The sequence below is a fragment of the Argiope bruennichi genome, chromosome 4 (genome assembly GCF_947563725.1).
Source record: "Argiope bruennichi chromosome 4, qqArgBrue1.1, whole genome shotgun sequence".
NCBI classification, from domain to species: domain Eukaryota; kingdom Metazoa; phylum Arthropoda; class Arachnida; order Araneae; family Araneidae; genus Argiope; species Argiope bruennichi.
The window spans coordinates 142,251,217-142,275,896 of record NC_079154.1 but is presented as its reverse complement, the minus strand read 5'-3'; the positions used below and the strand labels follow the sequence as shown (position 1 = coordinate 142,275,896).

The 24,680-nt window shown below is 30.9% G+C and overlaps 2 protein-coding genes across 2 annotated transcripts; one reads left to right on the top strand and one right to left on the bottom strand.

Annotated features, from left to right (window-relative positions):
- The first annotated feature begins 101 nt into the window (after nt 1-101).
- LOC129965994 (dnaJ homolog subfamily A member 4-like) lies at nt 102-772 on the top strand. The gene has a single exon (XM_056080323.1). The coding sequence runs from the start codon at nt 104-106 to the stop codon at nt 725-727; it is 624 nt and encodes a 207-aa protein (XP_055936298.1). The 5' UTR covers nt 102-103; the 3' UTR covers nt 728-772.
- A 6,154-nt stretch (nt 773-6,926) lies between these two features.
- On the bottom strand, nt 6,927-23,865 carry LOC129965827 (estradiol 17-beta-dehydrogenase 2-like). Its single transcript, XM_056080042.1, has 5 exons — nt 23,515-23,865; nt 17,713-17,925; nt 14,021-14,203; nt 8,568-8,700; nt 6,927-7,439 (listed from the first exon to the last, which is right to left on the bottom strand). The coding sequence occupies exons 1-5, from the start codon at nt 23,735-23,737 to the stop codon at nt 7,091-7,093; spliced, it is 1,101 nt and encodes a 366-aa protein (XP_055936017.1). The 5' UTR covers nt 23,738-23,865; the 3' UTR covers nt 6,927-7,090.
- Nucleotides 23,866-24,680: the final 815 nt, after the last annotated feature.

Here is a 24,680-nt window from a genome sequence, read left to right as displayed (position 1 = left end):
GGGAGGGAAAACATAAATGTATTTTCAATCATTAAATTCTTAAATTTTAGGTGGAAACAGGCAATAAAAAAATCACTTAACTGTAACCATTTTCACCAAGCTTATGCAATACAACATAAACACGAAGTCAGTTGAAGTAATGTTGATGTTCAGATTAATAAATCGAAAGTTAATCTATTTCAGTTTTCCTATTCGTCATTCTCAGTGTTTGCTACGTTATTATTCAGATGACAAACAGAAAGGCACAAACCTTTACGATTCACTTGGTGTTAAATCATCAGCTACTCCAGCTGAAATAAAAAAGGCTTATTATGATTTGAGTTTTAAATATCACCCAGATAGAAATAAGGACAGTGTGGAAGCTTCCAATAAATTCAGAGAAGTTACCGAAGCATATGAAATTTTGGGAAATTATGGATTACGCAAACGATACGACAAAGGCTTGCCTTTACCCAATAAAAAAAGTACGATCGAACGGCAACCGATTGTAGAGAGCCCGGTGCAATATCAAACTTTTTTTGACAGTAGAGCTGGCTCACAAAAATACAAATCCCAGTCTCAAGGAATTGGAATGGAAGAAACCATGTCTGATATTGATGATGGGAAATATATGACTCAAAGAGCCAAAATGATGGAAGAGAAATTTAAAAAATCAACTGGGCAGTCATATTTAATAGCTGTCTTTTTTTTGTCCCTCATGTTAATATTTAAATTTACCAGAGATTAAGTTGGTAAATCTTGTATATTATTAATAAATTATTTAGATAACATGGATGATTGTATATATTTTAATCTGTTGCATTTGCTACTTATTATGAAAAACAGTTAATATTTCATCTTGTCAGGTTACAGTAAAAGAGAAAATTAGTATTGCCCTTCTTTACTGTTTATTGAACCACAATGCATATTTATGTATGTTATCTAAATATAAAATAATCTTTTAGTTAAAATATTTTTTCAAATATTATGAAATGCTTATTAAGTTATGACATCATTTATATATAAATGCAGATTTTTATACATTATTTTTGAACATTTGTAATCGTAAATAAAATCTAAGAGATCAATTGATCCCTCCTTTTAATATTCTAGTATATATATATTCTAGTATATATATAGTTTTATTCTAGTATATATATATATATAATTGTTGTCCATAATAATTGGATATCATCTTGATGAAAGCAGGATCACCATATATATATGTAATGATATTTTTAAATCTAATTTAAAATTAATTTATTTCCTAAATTTTATCCGAATTTAACCCATATTAATTTAACTCTAAAATGTTCTTTTATTTCTTGATCCAATTCCAGCTTTTTTATTTAATGTAACATAATCTCTGTAAAAATGCTTAAATTAGTGGTTCTCCCGCTCCGAGTGAAGGGATTAAAATCTGTCAAGCTAAAAATTTCTTTTAAAAGATACCTATAATTCCTTTACCTAAATCAATATGTGTAAAGAAATCCATATCAGAATCTCATAGTATATAATGACCGGGGGAAAATATTTTGCTTTGTTGCTCTTGTGCCGCCTATAGATTGATGTACCTCATTGCTTCTTGCTTATACATAAATTATATCTCCCGGGATGAAATAAAAGCAAAATTCAAAGTGTGGCTCTCTCTTCAGCTGTGAAACTGCTAAAAAATATATGTTTACATTTTATATATATGTAATGTAAACACATATATTTTTTTATATATTATATATATATATGTATAAGTATATTTTTATAATATAGATAAAATCAATTATATAGTGGTTTTGTCAAATTTTACACATTAAAAATTCTTATATGATTAAAATTTATAATTTTGTGATTCTTGTGGAAATAACTGCTTTCTGTCCTCATTGAATTTGTGAATTGTTTTAAATTCTACTCATTTCTCCTTTTATAAACTTATTATGCTCCGTCATTTAAAATCTTTTTATCATAAAATTAAAAATTGGGGCAAATAGATTATTAATGATTTCTTTTATTCATAATTCATACCATATGAAAATAATCATTAACTGGGAAACAAGTTAATACTTATATCCATAGATATATGGGTTTTTAATTAATATACTGATAACTGGGACCCTTTAATATATATGCAGCATCAAATTAAGTAATATCTTAGAAAATAAGCCACTTTAAATTTGGTTCATGAAACGAATCAAATGGAAGGATAACATTCATCCATGTTTAGACAAATAATTTAAAATTGTGTGAATAATACAAACATTTATTGTTCAGTTGCCATAAAAAAAATTGATTTTCATAATGTATTTAATTATCAAGTAAGCACTTAAACTATGAATGAAGCAATATTTTACGAGTGGCAATGAAATACTTAGAGGAATATTTCAAATCAGTGCACAATAGCTCTCAGATTTTCATTAAATAATACATATTATTCATACAGATATGAAAAAATATCATTGAAATATGTCTGTTCAATTTTGAATGATACCTATGTAAAATTTTCAAAAATTGTAAACAGAACCTTTTTTGTTTTCTAATTATCCATAAAAGATGTCATTCTACGGAATTTTTTTCCCCCTTTTGTGATATGCAGCCTACTATAGACTTATAAAAAATTTCGAAAAAATCCACACAAATATTTTATTTTAAATTTTTGTAAAAGTACATATTTTAAAAGGAATTCCATGCATTTAGAATTGTTTTAAATCATCAAGCAAAATATAAATTTGGAATTATATTATTGATAATAGGTTAATTCTTGAAATAATTTAAAATAGGCTTGTTTTTCATTAATTTCTGGTATTCAACAAAATAATACAAAAACAGCTAATATTTATACTTCCATCGAAATCAATATGAAAGCAAAACTGAAAGAAGAATACAATAAAATGTCTAATGCAAAACTTTTTATTAAGTATTAAACTATGTTTATCTTTGGAAATATGGAAAAGTCGCATTAGTTTGGCAGATATCACTATCCGCTATTGACATCCATAGGACATCAGAGTTTCTTGAATATGAGAATGATGTACGTGTTCCAAATGAGGGGAAAAAAATGTTTTTTTTTTTTTTTTCAATTTCGTCATTTTTCTATAAAACATACTTGCATAAGCCATCCGTTTCTTCATAGATAGTTGTGATGTAACCTGATATGTTTTCTAATTTAAATTTGTTTGGTAATCTTGTTACTTCCGTTTGTCAATCCTCCAAACCATCTGAAATGTATTTCAGAAATAATTGTGATATGGTTTTGGAAATCAATGTATAGTTTTACTTTGTCATCTCAATAGAGGATTCATCAAATGAATTTTCAAGAACAATTTAAATTCAGCATGTTCTTCTTGGATTAAGTATGCAAAGTCTACCTTAGTATTATTTTAACTACCCATTAAGAAAAAGGGTGTGACGTTCATATTGTCTTTGCAAGCTGCTAGTCTTTTTACTGAGCCTTCTATTCCATCACAATGCACTTTTCCATTGCTGCAACTGAAAAGTGCCACTCTCTTTTAACTTTAAAATCTTTCTCATGAAAGCTGAAATTCAAAAAGTTTTTTCTTCTTCTTCGTATTATTATTGTCAGAGAGGATGTGAGGATTTTTCCCCCCTTCTTCATTTTTGTGAAAGATATAAATATCAACTGGTCAACAGTTGTGCTCTATGCAATCAGAAATTTATTATTTCTTTTATCATTTAAAGTATATAACAAAAGGATGGATTATAGCCTGTTGCCTTGTCCAGCTGTTTATCACTGTTGAAATTTTCTGAAAATTCACATATGACAGCAAAATCTTATTCTTTAATATTTTCTTTTCTGTAGTTGCAAACCATCCATTACTGCTTGGTAATGAATTTCTGCCAAACAAAGACAGTTTTCTGCGAAGTAAGTCAATAAATTTTTCTAAGATTTCTCAATGACCAACTAAAAACCATTGGAAAATTTATTTATCTGGCTCTAGTAAATTTTCTTCTAAGCATAATTGCAAAATTGTATGTATCTCAGTTTTACTGGACAATAAACATAGATCCCTATGTCACAATTGATTGTTGATGGGTTAAAAAGAATTTTTGCTAGTCACTGTTTATTATTTTTTATGTTGCCATTTGCTTTAGCATTTTCTATGAGATTGATGCTAAGTTTGTACCTCTCTGAGCAGCTAATATACAATATTTTAATTTTGTTTGGAAACATTTTTTAAATGCTTGTAAGTGCTTAATGTACACAAATTCAATTTTTAAACTTTTTGACTTATTTCTGTTTTATTCAATTACAAATGCACCATCTTTAATCACAGCATATTATTAATTTATCTTGCATTTTGTTTTGAAAGGTTTCTAATTTTTCGATATGCATTTGAAATTATATTTAATTGTCTGTATATGGTTTTGAAGACAAAAGGCTTAACAAGTATTGCACCAAGTATGTGGTTTAATTGTTCCAAATAATACTTTTTCTAAAGAATTTTAGAGAAGGAAGATTATGTTTCCAATTAAAGAGAACAGCTTTGGATTTGAATTTTCCACTATATTGGCTGTGTTTTTTTTATAATATGTTGTAAATACTCAGGTTTTCTGGGATTTTATTACGGTCTTTATCAGCGCACATGATTATTGCATTTCTAAGGAGAATTTTGTTTTCTGGAATTTTGGGGCATCGTTTTTGAAGATGTTGAAGCATGCTAGACTTTGTTTGCAGTCCTGCATTACTGCTACTTGTATGTTTGTTGGAACTGAATGTAAATTTTTCACACGAAATGTGGATTCTGTTGGAGAGTAGGATGATAATGATGTTGCAATGCCATCTGAGATTATCATTTTATATATATGGCCATTAGTCCAAACTCGGTAGAATGTCTTTGCAATGTTAAGGAAGACTTAATGGCGGAATTTGACAATATAAAGATATGGGCGCTTAATTATTTTCTAGCACCTTGTGGGAAAAACCCTTTTGATGACAAGAATATATTTGTGCTTTATAGTTTTATCCTTATTGTCATTTCCGAATATTTGTTATTTAATTTGAATGCTGTTCTTATATTATTTTATCATTTGTTGTATATGCTTATTTTCCTTCATTTGTACAGAGAATATACTTTATTATTCACAAAGTAAATATATTACAATCTACTTTTTATTTCGTATATATTTGTGTGCATTTTTTTAAGTACATTCCTATCAGTCCGAAAAAAAATCCTGTTTTAAACGTGTTCTATAATTTTTTTTAACAATTTCTATATGTGAAATTTTTGACAGAAAGTTACTCTTATAACATCTCTTCCAAGAAAATCATTAAAAATGAGTTCTTACGATTTTGAGAACTCATTTCTGAATAACGATCATAGAGAAAGTGTTTGGAATTGTGAAACATCATCAGATTATAAATTTTTCCCTCTACGAGAATTCAAATAGAGAATTATTTGTCCCCATGTTCGACAAATCTGCTTTTCCCCTTGAATTTTTTGAAAAATGTTGCTTGAAATTTTTACCAGATATTTCCTCCTATATAGCGCGTATTTTAGTGGAATTGCAAAAACTTCGTTCAAATAAAAAAAAATTCTGGCTATAAAATCTTGAAATAAACTTCGGACATTTAGCTCGAAGCTTTTTTGTTTGTTTGTTTTTCCGTATACCCGGCCGGACAAACAAAAAACGTACTTCCCATTCTGTCCAAAATTAAGTAGAAGTCGAATTGTTTACATATATTTGCTTTCCGAGGCTGTGGTCTAAAACGTGGAGGAAATCTTAAAGTAGAATTTTTTTGATGATCACAGTACTTTCCTTTCGTATACTCGGATAAAATTAGAAATGTGTTGTAACCCGTTGTTCCATGAACTGTTTGAAACATGAATGTATGAGCGTGAAAAAGTCGAGTTAAGAGATGTGCCCTGTATTAGTCATTTTGTTGAATTTCATTTTTTTTTATTAATAGGCGCCATCGGCGGGGAGTTAAATATAATCAATATTTCGGGTGAATTAATTTTATTAAATTATATCGATATAACCATATTCATGCTTCCGTGAAATTGTCAGTTATTAAAACCGTATTATTTCCTTTATATAGTGTGTACATGAACCTATCTACAGGAGATCCATCATATGACATCAAAGCACTGTTAAAAGTGGAAATATCCGGTTTGTCTGTCTTCTAAATTTGTAACTTCAGTTTTTCTATGCGTCTCATAAATGATGCCGATATTAAACAAAATCCTTCTTTTAGCAATATTAGAACGCACGTTTATTAAAGTGGTATCCTTGAAGAGACATTTTTTTTTTTTTTTAAATTTTGAAATGGTGTAAAATTTAGTTTTTGCAATAATATTTTCGGCAGTTATTGTGTAGAAACGCCAACCTGTTAATTTTTAAGTGAATTAAAATTTCAAAAAAAGGGGGGGGGCTCTCTGAGGCGCATATGTTCACCCTCCTGGATATGTATGTGCCAAATTTGGTAGCCATAGGACAAACGGTCATTCCTGTAGAACACACACATTCATCTTTATTATTAGTATATATGGCTCTTAGCTGTATTGCATAATATTAAGATTATAGATACAATATGTAAATTGATCGATTATGTGTGATTAATTAAATAAACATCGATTTAAAAAACGGTTAGTGTAGATGACATTAAAACAAACACCTTGTAGCGTTAGTAATGAAAACATTGCACAAAATAACGATATTTCCTGCATTTATTTGAAAGAAATACTGACCCATCTCTGTTTGTAATTTCTTTTTTGTTTGATTATAGATCAGATTGAGAGATATTATTTTAAATCACAATTTTAAGATAAGATTCTTTACAATAACTTTTATAATTCAAATTCCTTATCCCATATTACAATTTAACATTTCATAGTGAAACAATTTCATACCCACCTAACAGACAAATTGACATACTAAAATGCTTTATTCATAAACCGGACAACATTTTTTTTTTTTTCGACGTCAGCATAATATCTAATAAACGCATGATTTTTATTATTTATAGATTTCAAAACAATAAATACCATTCAGGTAATGCAGCTATGTAACATCATCTTATAGAAGATATTACTGGAATCCATTTGATATGTGATGCTGATACAGCGCTATGAAAACAGTTTAAAAATAAATTAATGTTCTACAGATTATTATCTGCTTCCTTGGGTTTTGGGAAACTTGTCATGTAGAGTAAAAATTTTATAATCAACAGCTGAAAAGTTTTTGGTGAAATTTCATAAAATTTGTAAAACATCCGAGCAAAAATATTTCTACATGGCCTGTAGACAAAATCAGGATGTTCGAGACTGACTGCCAGTTCAATTGCATTGAGGACCTTGTATACTCTCGACGAAGACACTACCAGATTCGTGTGCATTTTGAAGTTTCTGATGAACTGCTCGCCATAATCTGCCTTGACATCTTCATCAATGGTAGCGAATGATTCGTCAATTTTTCTTGATATGTGATTGGGATTCGTCATACTTGTTCTGCAAAAGAAAAATACATTTTATTAGCTGATACAAATATTTCCTGTCTTTTATTGATGAAATATTTATTGAATGAATCGCCAGAAAACTTTCCTTATGCTTCACCAAGTGTGAGAAAAATTTGAAATTCTCATAAAAAAAAGAAAAGAAAATTACAGTTATCAGCTGCTGATAGCGATGTGATGTAAGTATCAGATGCTAGGAAGTAAAAGCATGTTTAACATTAGCACTCGTTGAAATGTTAGCATGTAGATAAATAAGGTTATTTTTTTTTTTAATGTTTATAATATTTTAAATATGAAGATACTTTTTTGTAAAATATTACATAAAATATTTTTTGCAATTTATTTGTAATTCAAATTAGAATGTCAGTTTAGCCTAACAGTTTTAATTTCTCGTATACATAATATAGAGAAAATATTGTAATAGTAAAAAAATTCGAGCTCGCGATTTTGACGAATCTCCATGTTTCAGAATTCCCTGAGTTCGAAAAACACATTGTAGGCTTTAGGCCTATTTGTTCTGCTACAAAAATAACTCAAAAATGCTTTGAACTAAACTTATGCCATTTGGTGTATATTAAATTTTTAGATTTCTATCAAAGACTGAGCAAAATCTATTCAGAGGAAGTCTGCCAGTCCAGGTGTTTGGATATAATTTAACACGGTTATTACGAAAACAGCTAGATGGAAGAAGGATTTCAGTTCAGAAATTCAAAATCTGTTTTGTAGACACTTATTAAATTTTAAGCCAAGTCCTGCAGGGGGGGTGAATGTCTGTACTTTCAGAAGCACGTAAACGCGATAACGTAATGACTTAAACGTATGAAATTTGGCGCACGATTTTGTAACCAGTTACAGTTCTCTGTCAGCTTTTGATTCAATTTTGATTTTTTTTAAATAGCACTGCCATTTGACAGAATGCCTAGGTCTTACAATGTGTGAGGAAAGTATAAAATAATTCTCTGATGCTCTGCCGAAAAGCGCCAGGCATTCTATAAAATGGCTAAGTGTTCTATAGAATGCCGGCGTTTCATACATTTCCGGTAATATATATAATGTGAAGAAATCATCAATATTTGTTGAGCTCTCATAGCTATCATTAGAAAGAACACTTTGCAAAACTTACTCAAAAAATTCAGGCTCTATAGAAATGACTCTTATACCCCATACATCTAGCTCATGCCGAATGCATTCGCTGAATCCTACGCAAGCAAATTTACTCATGGTATAGGATGCACACATAGGAAGCTCTATTCGACCTGTAAAAAAAAAACTATTACAAACTTAAAGTTTGCGCACATTTTCATTTTTAAATTTGGGAAAAGGCATCTTTTGATGGATTTATTCATGTTTGTCATTAAAGATGATTTTTTTTTAATATATAAGAAGAAGAAAACAATTAGACTGTGAAGTTTCGTAAGACAGAATAAAATATTTTCCGGAAAGTATATGTAGTGAGTTTTCAGAAGAAAGCGTATCATTTATACAGCCTACTTAACGAAATGTGCCGCTATTTTTAACCAGTCACGTGTTTCATACTTCTGCAGGATTCCTTCTACATCTCAAACCAATTGCGGAATAATAGGTTGAGTATCAGAGGGTGCATAATAGGGGAATGAAGGCAACAGCGCGAAAGTAACACAAAAAAGGAATTCTAATTTATTTTGGCACATTTGTTTTGAAAATGCTCGACGATCTCGCACGTTGACGAAGGAACAAATAATCTCTCTCAAATATACAGGCTTCGAGCGTATATCTGCAGCAGTGTCACAATTCTGGTGTCGAGGTCATCTACAGAATTCCATATACGAGACTCCTGCGGTAATCCCAGGAAAAATTAAATTGGAATGAATTATTTATGTGTTCCCACTCGACCCATAACATCGAACACAGCGCGCCGTCTCATCTGCTCTCATTCAGTCCATAACGTGGAAAACTACATGCCGTCTCATCTGCGACCTGTCAAATGACCGAGAAGTTTGCTTAGTTACTATCATCCTTTCATGTTTGGGTTATTTTTATACTTTATTTATTTTGTATTTCCTCACAGAAAAGAAAGGACTAACTTAGTATGGCTAAGCACGTAGTGAAAACGCTAAGAATTTCGGCAGCGGTATTTTTTTTTTTAAATCTATTCTTGTTCCCTATTTGCCAAATCCATTACTGTATGCGATGTTCGTTGATTCCATTTATCAAGTTTTTAAATTCCATTTCTTCAATGATGAAAGCTTAATCTTTCCATGATGAGAAAATAGATTTTCTTATCAGCCGACTTCCGATTAAAAACTCAAAGCCCCACAATGAGAATATTACTTGCTTGTATCTTGTAAACCTAAATATTGAATCAATTTTTCCCAATTTGCTGCTAATTTTAGCAGCTTCACGATCAGCTTTTCTTTTCAAATTGCCAAATTCTTATTCGGCCTTCCTTCGACTTTTTTTCTTCATCTGATATCCCTGGAATATACAGGATATTTATAGCTGGATAAATATCCTGTATTATTTTTTAAAAAACAATATAGGATTAATACGTGTATTGCTTCGGTACACAGGCGATTGTTAACCGAGAGATAGAAAATTTCATTTACTCCAAAAATGTAAATAAACCTGAAAACTATTCATTGGCTTAAACAGTGCGTCTATAAGTAGAATCGACTATCAATATTGCTTTAAACTCATTTGATGTTAATTAAAATTTTACTTTTTCTATCACCATCAAATGCAACATTAATATTTGTTACGACGTAATAATAATTTTCATTTAATATTTCAGACAATACTGGAAAACAAACCTCAAATGTCATGGATCAGGTAACTCGCTATCTACCAATCACAAAGCGAATAAAACGTAATGCTTACATAAAAAAAATATATTATAGATTATATAACCAAAATAGAATTAGAAATAAATATTAAGTTTATAGTCAAAATTCAAAAAGAAAGATAAAATGAATCCAGCCCGAAGACTTTTTCAAGGGTCACCCTCAGGCAAGGATTTTTTCTGTGAAGGATCTGACTCTCGTCCAACAAACTGACCTCGTGACCCGAAAATCACAGAAAATTGAGGTTTTGAAGACAAAATTAGTATCACAAGAATAAAAATATACCAAAACAAGTAAAGTCAATCCAGATAAAAACACAACAAATAAAACCTCAAAATACCCTGAAAAGGGAACCAAAATCATTTAAATAAAAAAGCAAAGTACTTACTAATTGAAAGTATAATTCCAAAAGGCAATGTGAGGTATAAACATGTTAGTGTCAAATCACTTCGTTAAATTGAACTAAAATTTAATTTTCCACGTTTACAGCTATATATATTTACCAAATTTTGTCATAATGCAACGTCATCAAAGTTGAAGCGCCATCTGTTGAGCCATAACAACAAGCCAACAAACCGGAGGAAGTCAGAAATCAGACAGTCCTTCTCTTATCAAAACCTCTTTATTGCAAAAGTTTTTGGGAAATTCGTTAATAGTTAAGTTTTTAATGAGATTGTTTGTTGCTAAAATATAAGAACTATTATTATTTCACATTTTTTTAATCCTGTTAAATTATGAAAAATTCAAATTTTTGAGTGTAAATTAGAATGGTAGTTACTAAGTTTTATTATTTTAAAGTTAAATTCATCCCTTTTATCAAAAATACCTATTAAAGTTTTTCCATTATCAATTTCTATATTTAAATCCAAATAATTAGCTTTAAGATGATTTTCGTTTGTTTGAGTCAAAACTAAATCTTTTGGATAACAATTAATAGCATCATTAGGATTATCCGAATTTAACAAAATTAAGTCATCAATATATCTCCAGCCTATTAAGTTGTGTTTAATTATTTCTTTTTCATAATAATGTAGGAAAATAGTGGTTAACACACTTGAAAAGGCTGTTCCCATTGGAATTCCTTTTACTTGTTTATAGAAATTAATTCCGTTAAAAACATAGTTTTCTTTAACATTAAATTTACACAACTCTTGCCAATTACTTTTTGTAATAATATCTCTATTTAAATATTCGTCATATATAATGGTACAAACCTCTATTAACTTTTCATGCGGTAGATTAGTGTACAAATTTTCAAAATCATAAGTATTAAGCTTATAAATATTGTTATCTTTTAGAAAGTCCAAAATATCTTTATTACTATTGATAATAAAACTATTTTCATCTTTAATTTTATCTAAGACAATTTTCAAGTATTTAAAGAAGTGTTTTCCTGCATAGTAATTGTAACTACCGGTGCTACAAGTTACGAATCTAAATTTTATTGGTTTTTTATGAAATTTTATTGTCGGAAACAGGTAAGGGTAGTTTAAAGAGCAAGTCTTAAATTTAGTTTTTTTAGCGAAAGCCAGCATCCTTTTATCCAATTCCCTTTTCTCGGTGCTATTTAAATTGTAAGTTGAATTGGAGTTATATTCATCAATGACTGTTGATGAATTTAACTTTAAAATAATAAAACTTAGTAACTACCATTCTAATTTACACTCAAAAATTTTCAAAAATTTGAATTTTTCATAATTTAACAGGATTAAAAAAATATGAAATAATAATAGTTCTTATATTTTAGCAACAAACAATCTCATTAAAAACTTAACTATTAACGAATTTCCCAAAAACTTTTGCAATAAAGAGGTTTTGATAAGAGAAGGACTGTCTGATTTCTGACTTCCTCCGGTTTGTTGGCTTGTTGTTATGGCTCAACAGATGGCGCTTCAACTTTGATGACGTTGCATTATGACAAAATTTGGTAAATATATATAGCTGTAAACGTGGAAAATTAAATTTTAGTTCAATTTAACGAAGTGATTTGACACTAACATGTTTATACCTCACATTGTCTTTTGGAATTATACTTTCAATTAGTAAGTACTTTGCTTTTTTATTTAAATGATTTTGGTTCCCTTTTCATGGTATTTTGAGGTTTTATTTGCTGTTTTTTTATCTGGATTGACTTTACTTGTTTTGGTATATTTTTATTCTTGTGATACTAATTTTGTCTTCAAAACCTCAATTTTCTGTGATTTTCGGGTCACGAGGTCAGTTTGTTGGACGAGAGTCAGATCCTTCACAGAAAAAATCCTTGCCTGAGAGTGACCCTTGAAAAAGTCTTCGGGCTGGATTCATTTTATCTTTCTTTTTGAATTTTGACTATAAACTTAATATTTATTTCTAATTCTATTTTGGTTAAGCTCATTTGTGTTTTAGTTGTAGCAGCATTAGCGCTCTCTAAATACAATGTATATTTTATTATACAGATTCATGAAATTTTATATAGATTATTTTCATATTGTTTATTTCTGGATTGATAGTTGCTTATCGATTATATATATATATATATATATAAATTATATTTTGTTTAGTTTTATTTTATCTTTGTTATATTATTCTGTTATTTTGCTAAAAAAAATATGATAAATTGTTTTTCAAAATTAAAAAAAAAACAACACCGAATAGTTAGAATTAAAGTATCCTTGTTCAGAACAGGTTTTTGTGAGAAAGCTACGTGTCGGAGGTATACATTTTGAAACCTGAATACATAAAGTTCCAATTCTTATAAACAAAAAAACAAGTATTTTCTTCATTTTATAAAATTTTCCTTCGTTCATTTATTTTTATTCTAATTTATTTATTTTTGGAATTTGTAACTATGGTTTCACTGCATTCTGCTTATCTTATCTGCTTATTAGTTTCCACATAGTTTTGACAAAAAGAAAGTAAATAAATTGCACAGCAAAAAAGATCGAAAATATTGCAAAAACTTTTATACAAGGTAAGTCGATATCAGGAAAGAAACAAAAAAATTCTTGCCATCTTTGTGTCAGTAGTTTTAACAATTTTCTTTATAGGTGTGTAGAATTTTAATCATTATTATTTCTCAAATCTTTTTTCATAAAGAACCCAAGAATATTCAAATAAAACTGTGAATGAATATATATATATATATATATATATATATATATATATATATATATCGTTGTTGATGCAAGATATATCATAATTTATCTTATCTTTAATATTTAGCTATTATATTAAGGGCCGCGGTGGCCTGGTGGTAAGGTCTCGGTTTGTGAGCCGTTTGGGTTTCAGGTTCGAGACCCGATTCCACAGAAGAACCGCCGTGTAAGGGGGTCTGTTGCACGTTAAATCCGTCATGCCAAACGTCCTCCCTCTGGTGTGGTGTGGCGTGGAGAGGGGGGTGCCAGCTCAGGTGTCATCCTCGTCATCTGACCGTGGTTCAAAATGACGAGGTCCGTCCCAAAATAGCCCTAGTGTTGCTTTACAACGGGACGTTAATATAACTAACTAACTTAGCTATTATATTTTTCAAAGCTATTAAATTTAGTGTATTTTGTAGAAGACAGAATGGCATTACTTCAATGTCGCTTTTGAAAAGATGCAGATATTCGTTCCATTGATGACTCTAAAAAATGAAAATACTTAGTTGATAATTATATGCAGATATCGAAATGATATACAAATATGACTTTTGAAAAATTGATTAAATTTTCTATCGATAGTTAATTTATCCCTCTGAAATAATATAAAAAGCAGTAACTCTACTATTATCTAAAATTACCTGCCATGCTTGCAACGTTGACAACTCGCCCCCTGGACTGCCTGAGGAGAGGTAAGAAAGCTTTGGTCACTCTGACTGGACCAATAGCATTGACCTCCATAGTATCTTTAAAATCTTGAATACTACTAAGCTCTGTTAAGAATCCTTTTTGAATTCCAGCATTATTAATGATGGCCCACAACTCTAGAAAGACAAATCAATATATCTGAATAAAAATTAATTCACACGGTAACAATAGGTATTTTAAATAATGTTACTAATCATGAACCAGTATATAAGAAAATATCTCTTCAAGATCACATTACTAAAAAACGTCATTCAATCGTTTTCTTATTCTGATAGATCTTCAGATGCACGTGTATCATTTCAGACAGCAAGTCCTTTCAACAGTTACTCGAAAGCAATGGCGGAATTCCAACTTGTCAGACAAAGAAACTTTTTAGAGCTGAAAGGACGCCGCAAGGTTTCCAATAAAAAATATCCTTTTCTTAGTTGCTCGGTAAATAAGTTTGTAGTAGTTACAAATTTTATGAATAATTGTGAAATATTGGGATAGCACTAACATTCTGTAAGGTGTCATTGGACAGATTCCTGAATGTCTCTTCATGTGATTAGAATATTTATAAACGCCGAATGACTGCTTCAATGATATTGTGTAGAAACGTGGCCAGTCTTCAGTACCGATAGACAGACAAACAACAAAACATTTTTTCTAAGTTAATAAAATAAAAAAAGAGAGATTAACCTAAAATAAATCTTCAATATGTTAAAAAAAATTAACCAACATATTCTCATAATGTAATTGGTTGATGTCTGCCATTGCTCTAAAATTTTGTTATTGATATTGCATTCGGTTTATTATTGCATCGGGTAAGCTTCGTATGGCATATTATTGTGTATATCTAAATGTGTTGTTGTGCTGTTATTGAAGCGTCTTCTATTAAATACGTGTTGAGCACTTTATCTTCGTTTGCGTTTCTTTTTCTTAATTCACTAAAAAGCACTTTTTCTTTACGGTCACCCTTTGCCGTACTGTCAATGAATCTATATACACGCAAATATGCATATTAATAAGAAATTAGACTCTCGTAGTAAAACGTGCTAAATAAATCAAGGCATCGTAAATGAAAGAATATGATATAGAAATTGGAATTGATTTATGATTAAATGAATATCAAGTCCTATGAGTACTTGATAATTCATCATTACTGAATTCCACAAGCTTGATTACTTTTCTCCAGTTATTGAGATGTAATACAGAAACGTGAAAATGGTATATAATAATTTATATTTAATTTTTAATTTCCCTTATCTAAAAAAAAAAAAACTTTAACCAGCGCGAGTCATCTCCCCGACACTTCCACGCATACTCTCTAATAAAAGTATTAATCTTCTCCCAAAAATTGTGGACCTTGGTGAAGGCAGAGATCGCCTTGCACAGCAATAGCGCGCAGTGGTTATGAAATATTAAGATTTGGTGTTCATTTAGCACTTTTACTGGATCTGTTGTGTAATTTTTGGCGAGGGTTTCGGCAATTGATCTTTGCTATGCGGTTAATAATATCCAAAATTCAAATTTATGTCTTAGACGCGTTTTTCCCAATTGATAGATTGAAAGTCGAGAGAGAACTACAATTGCTGTCACAAAATCTCATACAAAATTTGATATGTTTGGGAATGAGTTATGTTCAAAAGACGTGAAGCTGTCAGAGAACTCCTATTGACAATTTTCAATTTATAAGTTGATATCAATAAACGTTTATTGATAATTGTGGGAATGTCTCAGTTTTATTGATCTAACAAAAGTCAAAGAAATAATTCTTGAAATTGCTCTGCAAGTTGTGCTAATCTGTAGTGTTGATATCACATTTAGTTTCACCACTGAGATGTGGTTACTTCAATCAGGTAAAACACTGTTGGCTCCCGATGTTAAAAGCCAAGGTATAGCTGCCGTTTCATTATTCATGGGAGACCATCTGGTCTTTACTTTGCCGCCTTGCATCGGCTACAAATTAAAATCTTTAATGTGTTCATAAGCAGTTCATTACATGAAGATCGTTGCTGTCTCTAATTGCACTTATCATAAATAAGCCCAATGACTTTAGATGTTAGGGATTTTAAGCCAAGAGTGCGTCTCTTGTTTATTCAGTAGCGCCATCTAGGGCCAAGAGTACGATTTAGCTACACACACGCCACAACTCTTTTTACGGGGCGGACTTCATTCACGCATCTCATTCACAGATCGTAATTTAGACCTGAAACAGAGAACGATCACCCCTGATCCAGTACCCACAGCGGCATTACTCTCGACATGGAGGGCTTTGTGACCACCACAGATTTATTCGTGTTCCAGCCACCATACACACACGGAGGGTCTTCGACCGGCGGGGTGCGAACTCGCAACCCAAGTGACACGAATCCAACGACCTACCAACCAGGTTATCCCGGCCCTACATAAGATTGTACATAAAGATTGTAAGGCGAATTAAAGAAATAGATTGATATTATTAAATGAATCAATCAGTCAATACTGCAAAATCTACTTTCGTCTACAAAGGTTTGTATTTTTATGCTCGTATCATTACGTGCGTGAACATTAACTAGCTTTCCCTGCCTTAACTTTATTCGAAACCTCATAAAATTATGTTGTTGTTTCTTATGGCACCTGCCACGGACAAGCCCGCTGTTATGAAAACAGCAATTTAAGCCGGAGCAACTAGGGCCAAGAGTACGACTTTGCTATTCACGCATCACTCATTCGCTTGCACAACCCCTTTTTACAGGAGAGCATATTCACACAACTCACAGATAGAACAACCATGCCAGAACCGAGACTCGAACCCGGGACGCCCAGATCACGGGGAAGACGCGCTACCCCTATGTCAGGACGCCGGCTTATAAAATTATACCTTGTACGACAAAAATGTTGTAACCCTCACAGGAGACAATAATAATAATAATAATAATCCTGACTTTCGATAGCTCATATATTTATCCGACAATCCTGACTTTTTTAAAAGCAAACTTGATTTTCCTTTAGTCGACAGTTCATCTTTCTCTCCTTCAGCAAAAGAGGGGTTTGTGCGAAAAATTGCTCATATTTATCTCTGGTAATCAGCTAGTTCATTTCCCAGATAAGTATCAGAATTTTGTATCTTGAAAAAATAATTTTGATCTCATGCCGGGGGGGGGGGGGATGACAGCGCTATTATAAAATCATTTATTTATCATTCAAGTTTAAAATATATCATTTTGTATCTGTTAACACTGCCAAATTATTATATTCTGATGTCCGTATGCGCAATTGTTTTTTATTAGCTACTGGGATTGGAATTGAAGTGTAAAAATATAAATAAATGCATAAAATCAGCTCATCTTGTAGTCACATACAGCCCGTAGTATCATGCCACGTCTTCAACTATCAAAACATTTTATCGACTTAATTTAAAAACCAAAGAAGTCGAAAAACGGAAATTTTTCAGGACACACTAATAACTGTTGAAAGTATCCACTAGAAGTACTAACTGAAATTTTTAAAATATTCACTAGGAGTGGGAATTCGATGAACTGATTTGGGTGGGTTTTAAAATAGAATATCTCAAATTTTTCTTTTCAATTAAAGTCCCGAGTAAATCGTAAAAATTCGTGAGATTGTGAGCTTTTCAAACCAAACAAATGATTTGTTTTCTTACCGGAAGTGTCCAAATTGTCCTTTACGAACTGGACAGCTGCTCCGACGCTGTCGTCGTCGGTCACATCGATCTGCAGTATTTGCAACCGCTTCGAGCAGTTCTTTTTCAGTTCTACCGCGCCGGATCCATTAGCATCCAGGCAGCCGGCGAAAACATGGAAACCACGAGAATCCAATTGTTTAGCAAGAGCATGGCCGAATCCGCTGTCACAACCTGTAATTAAACAATTTAATAAAAGCAATATCTAATATCATTCCTTTATGAATATACTAAATAACTGATTTTTTCAAGTTCAATTATTTTCTAATTTTTTTTAGCCTTTATTTTTCAACGTTATAAATATTATGGATCCTTGCATTGTTTCTAGGATTTACAACCAGAGAATGCCATCGGTATAGATTCAAAATTTATTGAAATAAATCGATTAATTGATATTAAAGTTCTGAATATATTAAAATAGTATATTGATATCGAGAATATGTACAAACATCTCCCACATCGAGAAGTGAATGGAAAATCTAAATTATATCTTTGAATAAGTTTAATTAAATAACAGAATGTAATAAACATTATTTGACCAGGTGCTTGGTGTTAACAGATATTGAAATGACCCTAATAAAACAGATAAGAACCTGGTTAATTATACCTGACAAAGTAGTAGCACGGTTTTTATATGCTTTATAATTAATGTATTCTTTGCAAATTTATTTGGAGCCTAAACCAATAATAAACGACCCTAGCCAGTTATTTAGTTCTGCCTAATCGGAAATCCGCCATTGTTCATCTTGGTTCACCACATTCGCAAATATGTTATTAAGAAACATTGATGTACAGTTTTCAATGCAGGAAGTAATGAAGACAATTTGAAATTAGTATTCATAAATTAGTATTTTGTAAACGTATGAAACCTCGGACCTTTCAAGGTATCCTCATCTTTACCTCAATAATTTCCTCCCTATACACACTGTACTGTCAGGTGAGAGTGTTTGTTCATGAATGATTTGAAAAAGCGACAAGAAAGAGCAGTTTAACAAATGTCTCTGCCTGTAAAATAAACAAATCATATAACAACCACTGAAAACTTAAAGGAACAAAAGAGTATTTTTCGTGTACTGAGAATGTTTGAAACTGTTGGCAAAACGGCAGGACGAATTTCCTTTTGTTGATTTCAAGAAAGAATATATTGCTGGATGGTTAATCTGCTGCTGTGAATATGACGAGGGACTCGTGTCTATTAATATTATTCAACGATAACTTATATTCTTGAACGAGATGCAGCATTAAATATTTTCAGCATAGAATGTTGTGGTCCAATCTTCTTTTTTTAGCTGTTAGATATCAATTAACTGATAGTAAAGAATTATTTTTTTACTTAAGAAATATCAACTTTCTCTATTACTGATTGATTTAAATAGTCGTGCTTTTTTTTTATATATTGCGAATAAAGCTCTGTATCTCTCTTTCACCACGATTTCGAAATCGCAGTTTATGTATGAAAGGATTGATCATTGTTTTCCATTATTTACAGAAATGCAATTCTAATCTATATTTCCTATTACTGCACTGTTTTGTATCTTTAAAGATTTTAATAACTAGCTCTATACATCATCTGGACTTTCAAGGGTCATATTTCAGGCTGAAAGATGAAAATTCAAAAAGTTTCAAAATTTCTTCCACAGAACCATTGCCAAGAGGAAATCACGATTCTAAAAATAAGAGTTTTGGTTTCATTGAGACACCCGCCAACAATTCAACAAAATTCTCTTTCACTTTTAGTCTTTAATTGTCCTAAAGAAAAAAATATCTGTAATAAAAAAATCATGAATTTTGAAAATGAATGAAAACGTAAGATCCGATCATTCTGAAAATTCGGGAATTTTTATTGTCTTAATATCTAAAATAACAATTATTTACAAACCTGTTATTTTCCAATCATAAGGAGCTTTGTACTTTCTATAAAACTATTTTCATTCCAAATAAAAGATTCAATTTTCCACATAAGTTTTGTATTGTTAATTTATTCCAAAAACTGAAGTTTTTAATTTTTCTAGATTAAGATTAACTAATTTGGATGCAATATTTATATTTAAGGTTGAATCAAAATTAGTTGAGCATTTTATCATGGCTAATTCTTTATTTTGCATGAAAATATTTCCAGTCATTAGTATAACCAAGATTCTCATAGAGGGCCACAGAATTAATTTGATCGAATGAGGATTTATTTTATATTTCTGGCTCATTATGAGGATGACTAAAGAGTTTTGATTATCGTCAGATGTCTTGGTCCAATTTATATGAAATTAATTGTTTTGAAATATTTCCTACCATAATTAAATACATTTTACCCTTTCACAGAGTTTTTGTACTTCAAATCTTTCATAAGAAGGATTATTTCAAGGAATTCAGTGTCAAACTGATGTTTTTGTATTATTGGTTATTTCTAGAAAACTCTGGCTGTGGTTTCTTTTTTCATAACATATGGACTGCATATTGTTTCCTTATTTCGATTGACTATGTTCAGATAAAGAAATTTAGATATTTTTCATGATTGATTTTGCTTCGAATGCAAAATTTCTATTCACTGACAATAGAATTGCTTCTCGTTGTTTTAGAAATGTTATGAATTGTTTAAATATGGCATTATCTTTTGCTTTTTGATATCATTTAAAATTCATCCTGTATTCTTTAACCCATTCTATAATCCAGTTAAGATATTTCGAAAAATGTTTGAAGGAAATAACTTATTATATATTTAATATTTATGTTTCAGTATTTTCAAAGCATGCAAGCCTTTTTAATTGCAAGTAATCATTTCATGGATTTTTTTGCAACCATACACGTATATTCTATTTTTGTAAAATTGTTCATGAACATAAATGAATCTTTTACTATCTATCATGATCTAAAGGCTTCGTACGAAAAAGGAAGAATATCAAAATGATACTTTCGTTTCAATTCATTCCCGGGCCGATTTATCATTCCATTGACAATTTTCAGCTAAACATTTCTATTTTCCTGAGAATGTCGAAAATACTATTGAAATAATCAAAGTTTCCATTTTCTTTTTGTCTATTGCAATCACTAGTAGTCATTTACTATTATTAGTATTAGTTACGTTTTTACAGCTTATCTCGGAATTCTCAAGGATTTAATTTACATCATTCTAAACGAGTCACTTCAATTGTGTTCAACATCATTCCATTCTAAAGAATTTCTCCGCAATCCATTTACTTTTGCTACAACTGGGATTCCCCCCCCCCATCGGTATTAATTCTGTCTGCTGCAAAAGCTTCTATTGACGAAATACTTTCTTTCAAGGAAGTTTGAACATTATTTCGTTTTGATATAGTATTTGCGTGTGTGTCCTCGTAGGAGAGTTCGCGTGGACTGGACTGAAGAAGGGTGCAGATCAAAAGCCAGCGACACTGAATACGGAATGATGTTTTTTAATCTTTTAATGACATTTAATACAGAAACAATAGAATGCAAACACAAATGATTCATAAGTAAGAAAATATAAAAATAATTGTTGGCCTCTATTTTAAAAATAATGATTCTTGCATGTGTTGGTTGAAATTTTCTCAGTTTCTACCGAAGATAAAAAGGGGGAGAAGATATTCGCTACCACGTGGTCAGTAGGGGGAAAGGGTGCATGCTCTGAAATATATTTGCATTCATTATGTTTATATTAATTATGTTTTACTTAAATGATTTAATATCACAATGTTAAAAAAAGTACCTTTCTCTTTTCTTATACTTTGATGTATCGCAAAGTTTATTTTTAAGAGATTCTCTTGAAATGAGCGAAAAAATGCGTCACCCGCTTCTATTCTAGAAACACATTCGATTTCATTTCGTTTTAAATGGCTCGTTTCAGCAAATCTGAGACATATTTTCGATTATTTTTCATGCATCTCAACCGCAATAAAAAGGAACAAGCAAGCATTCCCTATGAGTCGTCAAAAATAATTCTGATACAGCAAAATATTTGGATTTCGAACAAAGTATGTCTCCAGAGTATACTTGTCAGAATCGGTCTCCGTGTCTCTTAAAATTCATCTAAGATCGAAAGAAAAGTGACATGATAAATATTCGACGAATTTGACGTGTCAATTAGAAATCTACATTTTTACTTTTCTCGTAAACACGAAAATACTATCAAAAGGCACTGCAGTCACAAAAACCTTCGATCTTTATATTTTGAGAAATCCTCGAGCTTCAAAAGTCTTTGATTCCGAAAAATGCATTTTTGATTTCTGTTTGTAAATACGATCATTCCAAAACGGAAAATTCAGACTGATGTCATTTGAGGTTTAGTCTTCCCATAAAAATTTTAAGTATCTAATAAATTTTCAATGAAAACCGTCAAGTGAAGTCTACACGTGAAAGTGACCGTGATTCGAAAATGCACATAGATAGAAAAATGTAATCGGTTACGTAGTAATAAAGTTAAAAATATAGATCAGTTTCAAATTTTGTGTTTAACTAATCAAGGGGAAAAAAAGTTATAAAATGATTATCTACACTGTATAGACGAAGCTTACCCAAATTGTGTCATTATGCAAAGATGTCACATTTTTTTCCAATTTATGCCAAAATGATGCGAGCGTAGTTTAAAATGACATTTTAACTCCATAACTTTGCAAATCAGCATTTGAGATGACGAATAAAAAAGAAATTTTACAATCTTTGGAAAAGTTTTGTTCCAAAAGGAAAAAATGAAACGTCTGATATTTAAACATCGTAAAACTAGGTGTATCGGCTTTTGGTTTGTTTCCTCAAGTTCGAGCTGTTTTTTGATTTCATTACAGAGCATAAAACTATTGTATTGCTAAGGACAATTTTCTCCAATAACATTCCTTTTCACTGTAGTCGTTGTTTTTACACATTTGTAAGAAAATATAAAATATTTTTAATGATGGGAAGAAGTAATGATTTTAAATATGAGCAGGACAAAACTTCACATTCAAATCTTCAGAAAGTATTAATTAAAAATTTTAAAACACCTATTTTCCCTTAAAGTATTATTATGCTTTTTTAAAAATTAATATATATTTACTTTTCCAAATTCTATATTAACTTTTTATAACGTTTTTTTAATAAATAAATACTAATAGAAGTAAATATATAACAATAAGAAACAAAATAAGAATTTTGTTATCTTTAAAATATAGGGTAGTGTATGCAAATGCCCATATATGATTGCAAGATTTTTCTTTTAAAAGTAAATTATAAATGGTAACAGCTTGAAACATAAGTGAGTAACACATTTGTTTTGCAATTGATCTTCTGTTTTAAATTAAATCTGTAAATAATTAATTAGCTCAGACGGTATCACTAGTTATTATTTTTTAGTCATTTTTATTCATTTCTTGATATGTCATCCAGAGAAATTTAGTGAATATATGTTAGCCTATTTGAGGAGTATTTATTTTTTTTAATTCACACTTCATTAATATAAATATTACCTTGTAATTATTTTTTTTCTCTAAATTTCACGATCAGAGTTTGGTACTCATATGAAATCAAAATTTAACTCAGTTCAACTCCTCAAGTCGAGTTCTAAAATATACTTATATAACGTGTTGCCATAGAAACAAACAAGCATATAATACTTCAAATCTCTAGAATAAGCAAGCAAAATTCAAAGTGAGTTCAATTATAAAAATTTCACCTTTTAAAACACAGGCAAATTAAATTAAGTGAAAGCGTATATAAACATGTTCAAGAAATTAAAAGAAAAAGAATTAATTTAATAGAAAACTAGAAAGAAAATGTAATGCATAGAATTAGACAACTCACCTGTTATGAAGACTGCCTTGTTATCTGGCTGTATTTTATCGCTCAAAAACTTCCTTTTTGTGAAATCAAAAGTCAATTTCGCGACAATCGTGCACATTATGAAATGAGCCATGCAATGGTAGTAGCATGTCAGAAAATAGGGTAGTACGAAATTCAAAATTTTCAAAGCCAAAGCTGTGCAGAGAAAGTGGGTAGTACCCACGAGAGCATATCTTCCGATCATAAGGATATTTTGTGAGGTCCTTGAAAGGAGAAAAGTGAACTTCCCTTCTGCAATCCACTAGAGAGAAAGTTGCGAAAATTCTGCTCAGAAACGACGCCTCTATCGCAACAGACTCTGACCTTACCGACTGCAGAGCATTCACTCTTATCAATGAATGACAACTTCCTCGCTGATAGAGCGAGAGATAATTCGATATTTCATTTGTCGGAAAGAAAGCAGTCTGATTTCAAAGGACATTTTCGGTCACTGCAGATGATGCTTTCATTGGATCGACGCATTTCGTCTCGAAAATATGCAAAGTATAAAACTAGCCTGGAATGAGTTCTGTTGTCACTTTGATGAGGGTTCTTGAATCATTCTTGTCATTTTACTCACAAACTTCAAGTATCACTGGCGACCAGCACGCTTGCAACTGAAAACCAGCTGGAGTGGTCTCTCCAAAACTTTCTTGCGTGCTCTATGATGTAAGCGTTATGTCAGAAAACACCCTGCCTGGTATTAGCGCACAATAGTTACGAAATATGAACCTTTGGCTTGCATTCGATCGTGTGATCCCTGGCGTGCGGTTAATAGCATATGAAAATCAAATCTGTGTTTTAGAACAACCGATTGAAACAAAAAATGTAACTCTATTTGCGATGTCAAAATCCCTTGCGACATTTCGTATCATTCCGTTTTTGAGTTATCGCGTCTACACATTGTTGGATTTGGCTCAACATTTGGCAGGTAGATGATGTGCCGAATTGTATCGGTCTTCTTGTTCTAGTATTGTGTTACTTTCTCTGAACGGATTTTGCTGAAAATTGGATGAAAATCAGCCCATTGGATGTAAAAACCTCTACCACATTTCATCCGCCTGACTTAAAGCGCATTCGAGTTATCTTTGTCACCGGTAGGCAGACATGTGTTTTTCGAACTCAGTTGGGTCTCGAGCGTGAAGGTT

Coding starts and splice junctions, on each gene's coding strand:
- LOC129965994 (XM_056080323.1), top strand. CDS start 104: ATGCAATACAACATAAACACGAAGTCAGTTGAAGTAATGTTGATGTTC.
- LOC129965827 (XM_056080042.1), bottom strand. CDS start 23,737: ATGATCGGAAGATATGCTCTCGTGGGTACTACCCACTTTCTCTGCACA. Junction 17,926..23,514: donor CAAGGCAGTCTTCATAACAG/GTGAGTTGTCTA, acceptor GTTTAATTACAG/GTTGTGACAGCGGATTCGGC. Junction 14,204..17,712: donor GGACAATTTGGACACTTCCG/GTAAGAAAACAA, acceptor TTGTCTTTCTAG/AGTTGTGGGCCATCATTAAT.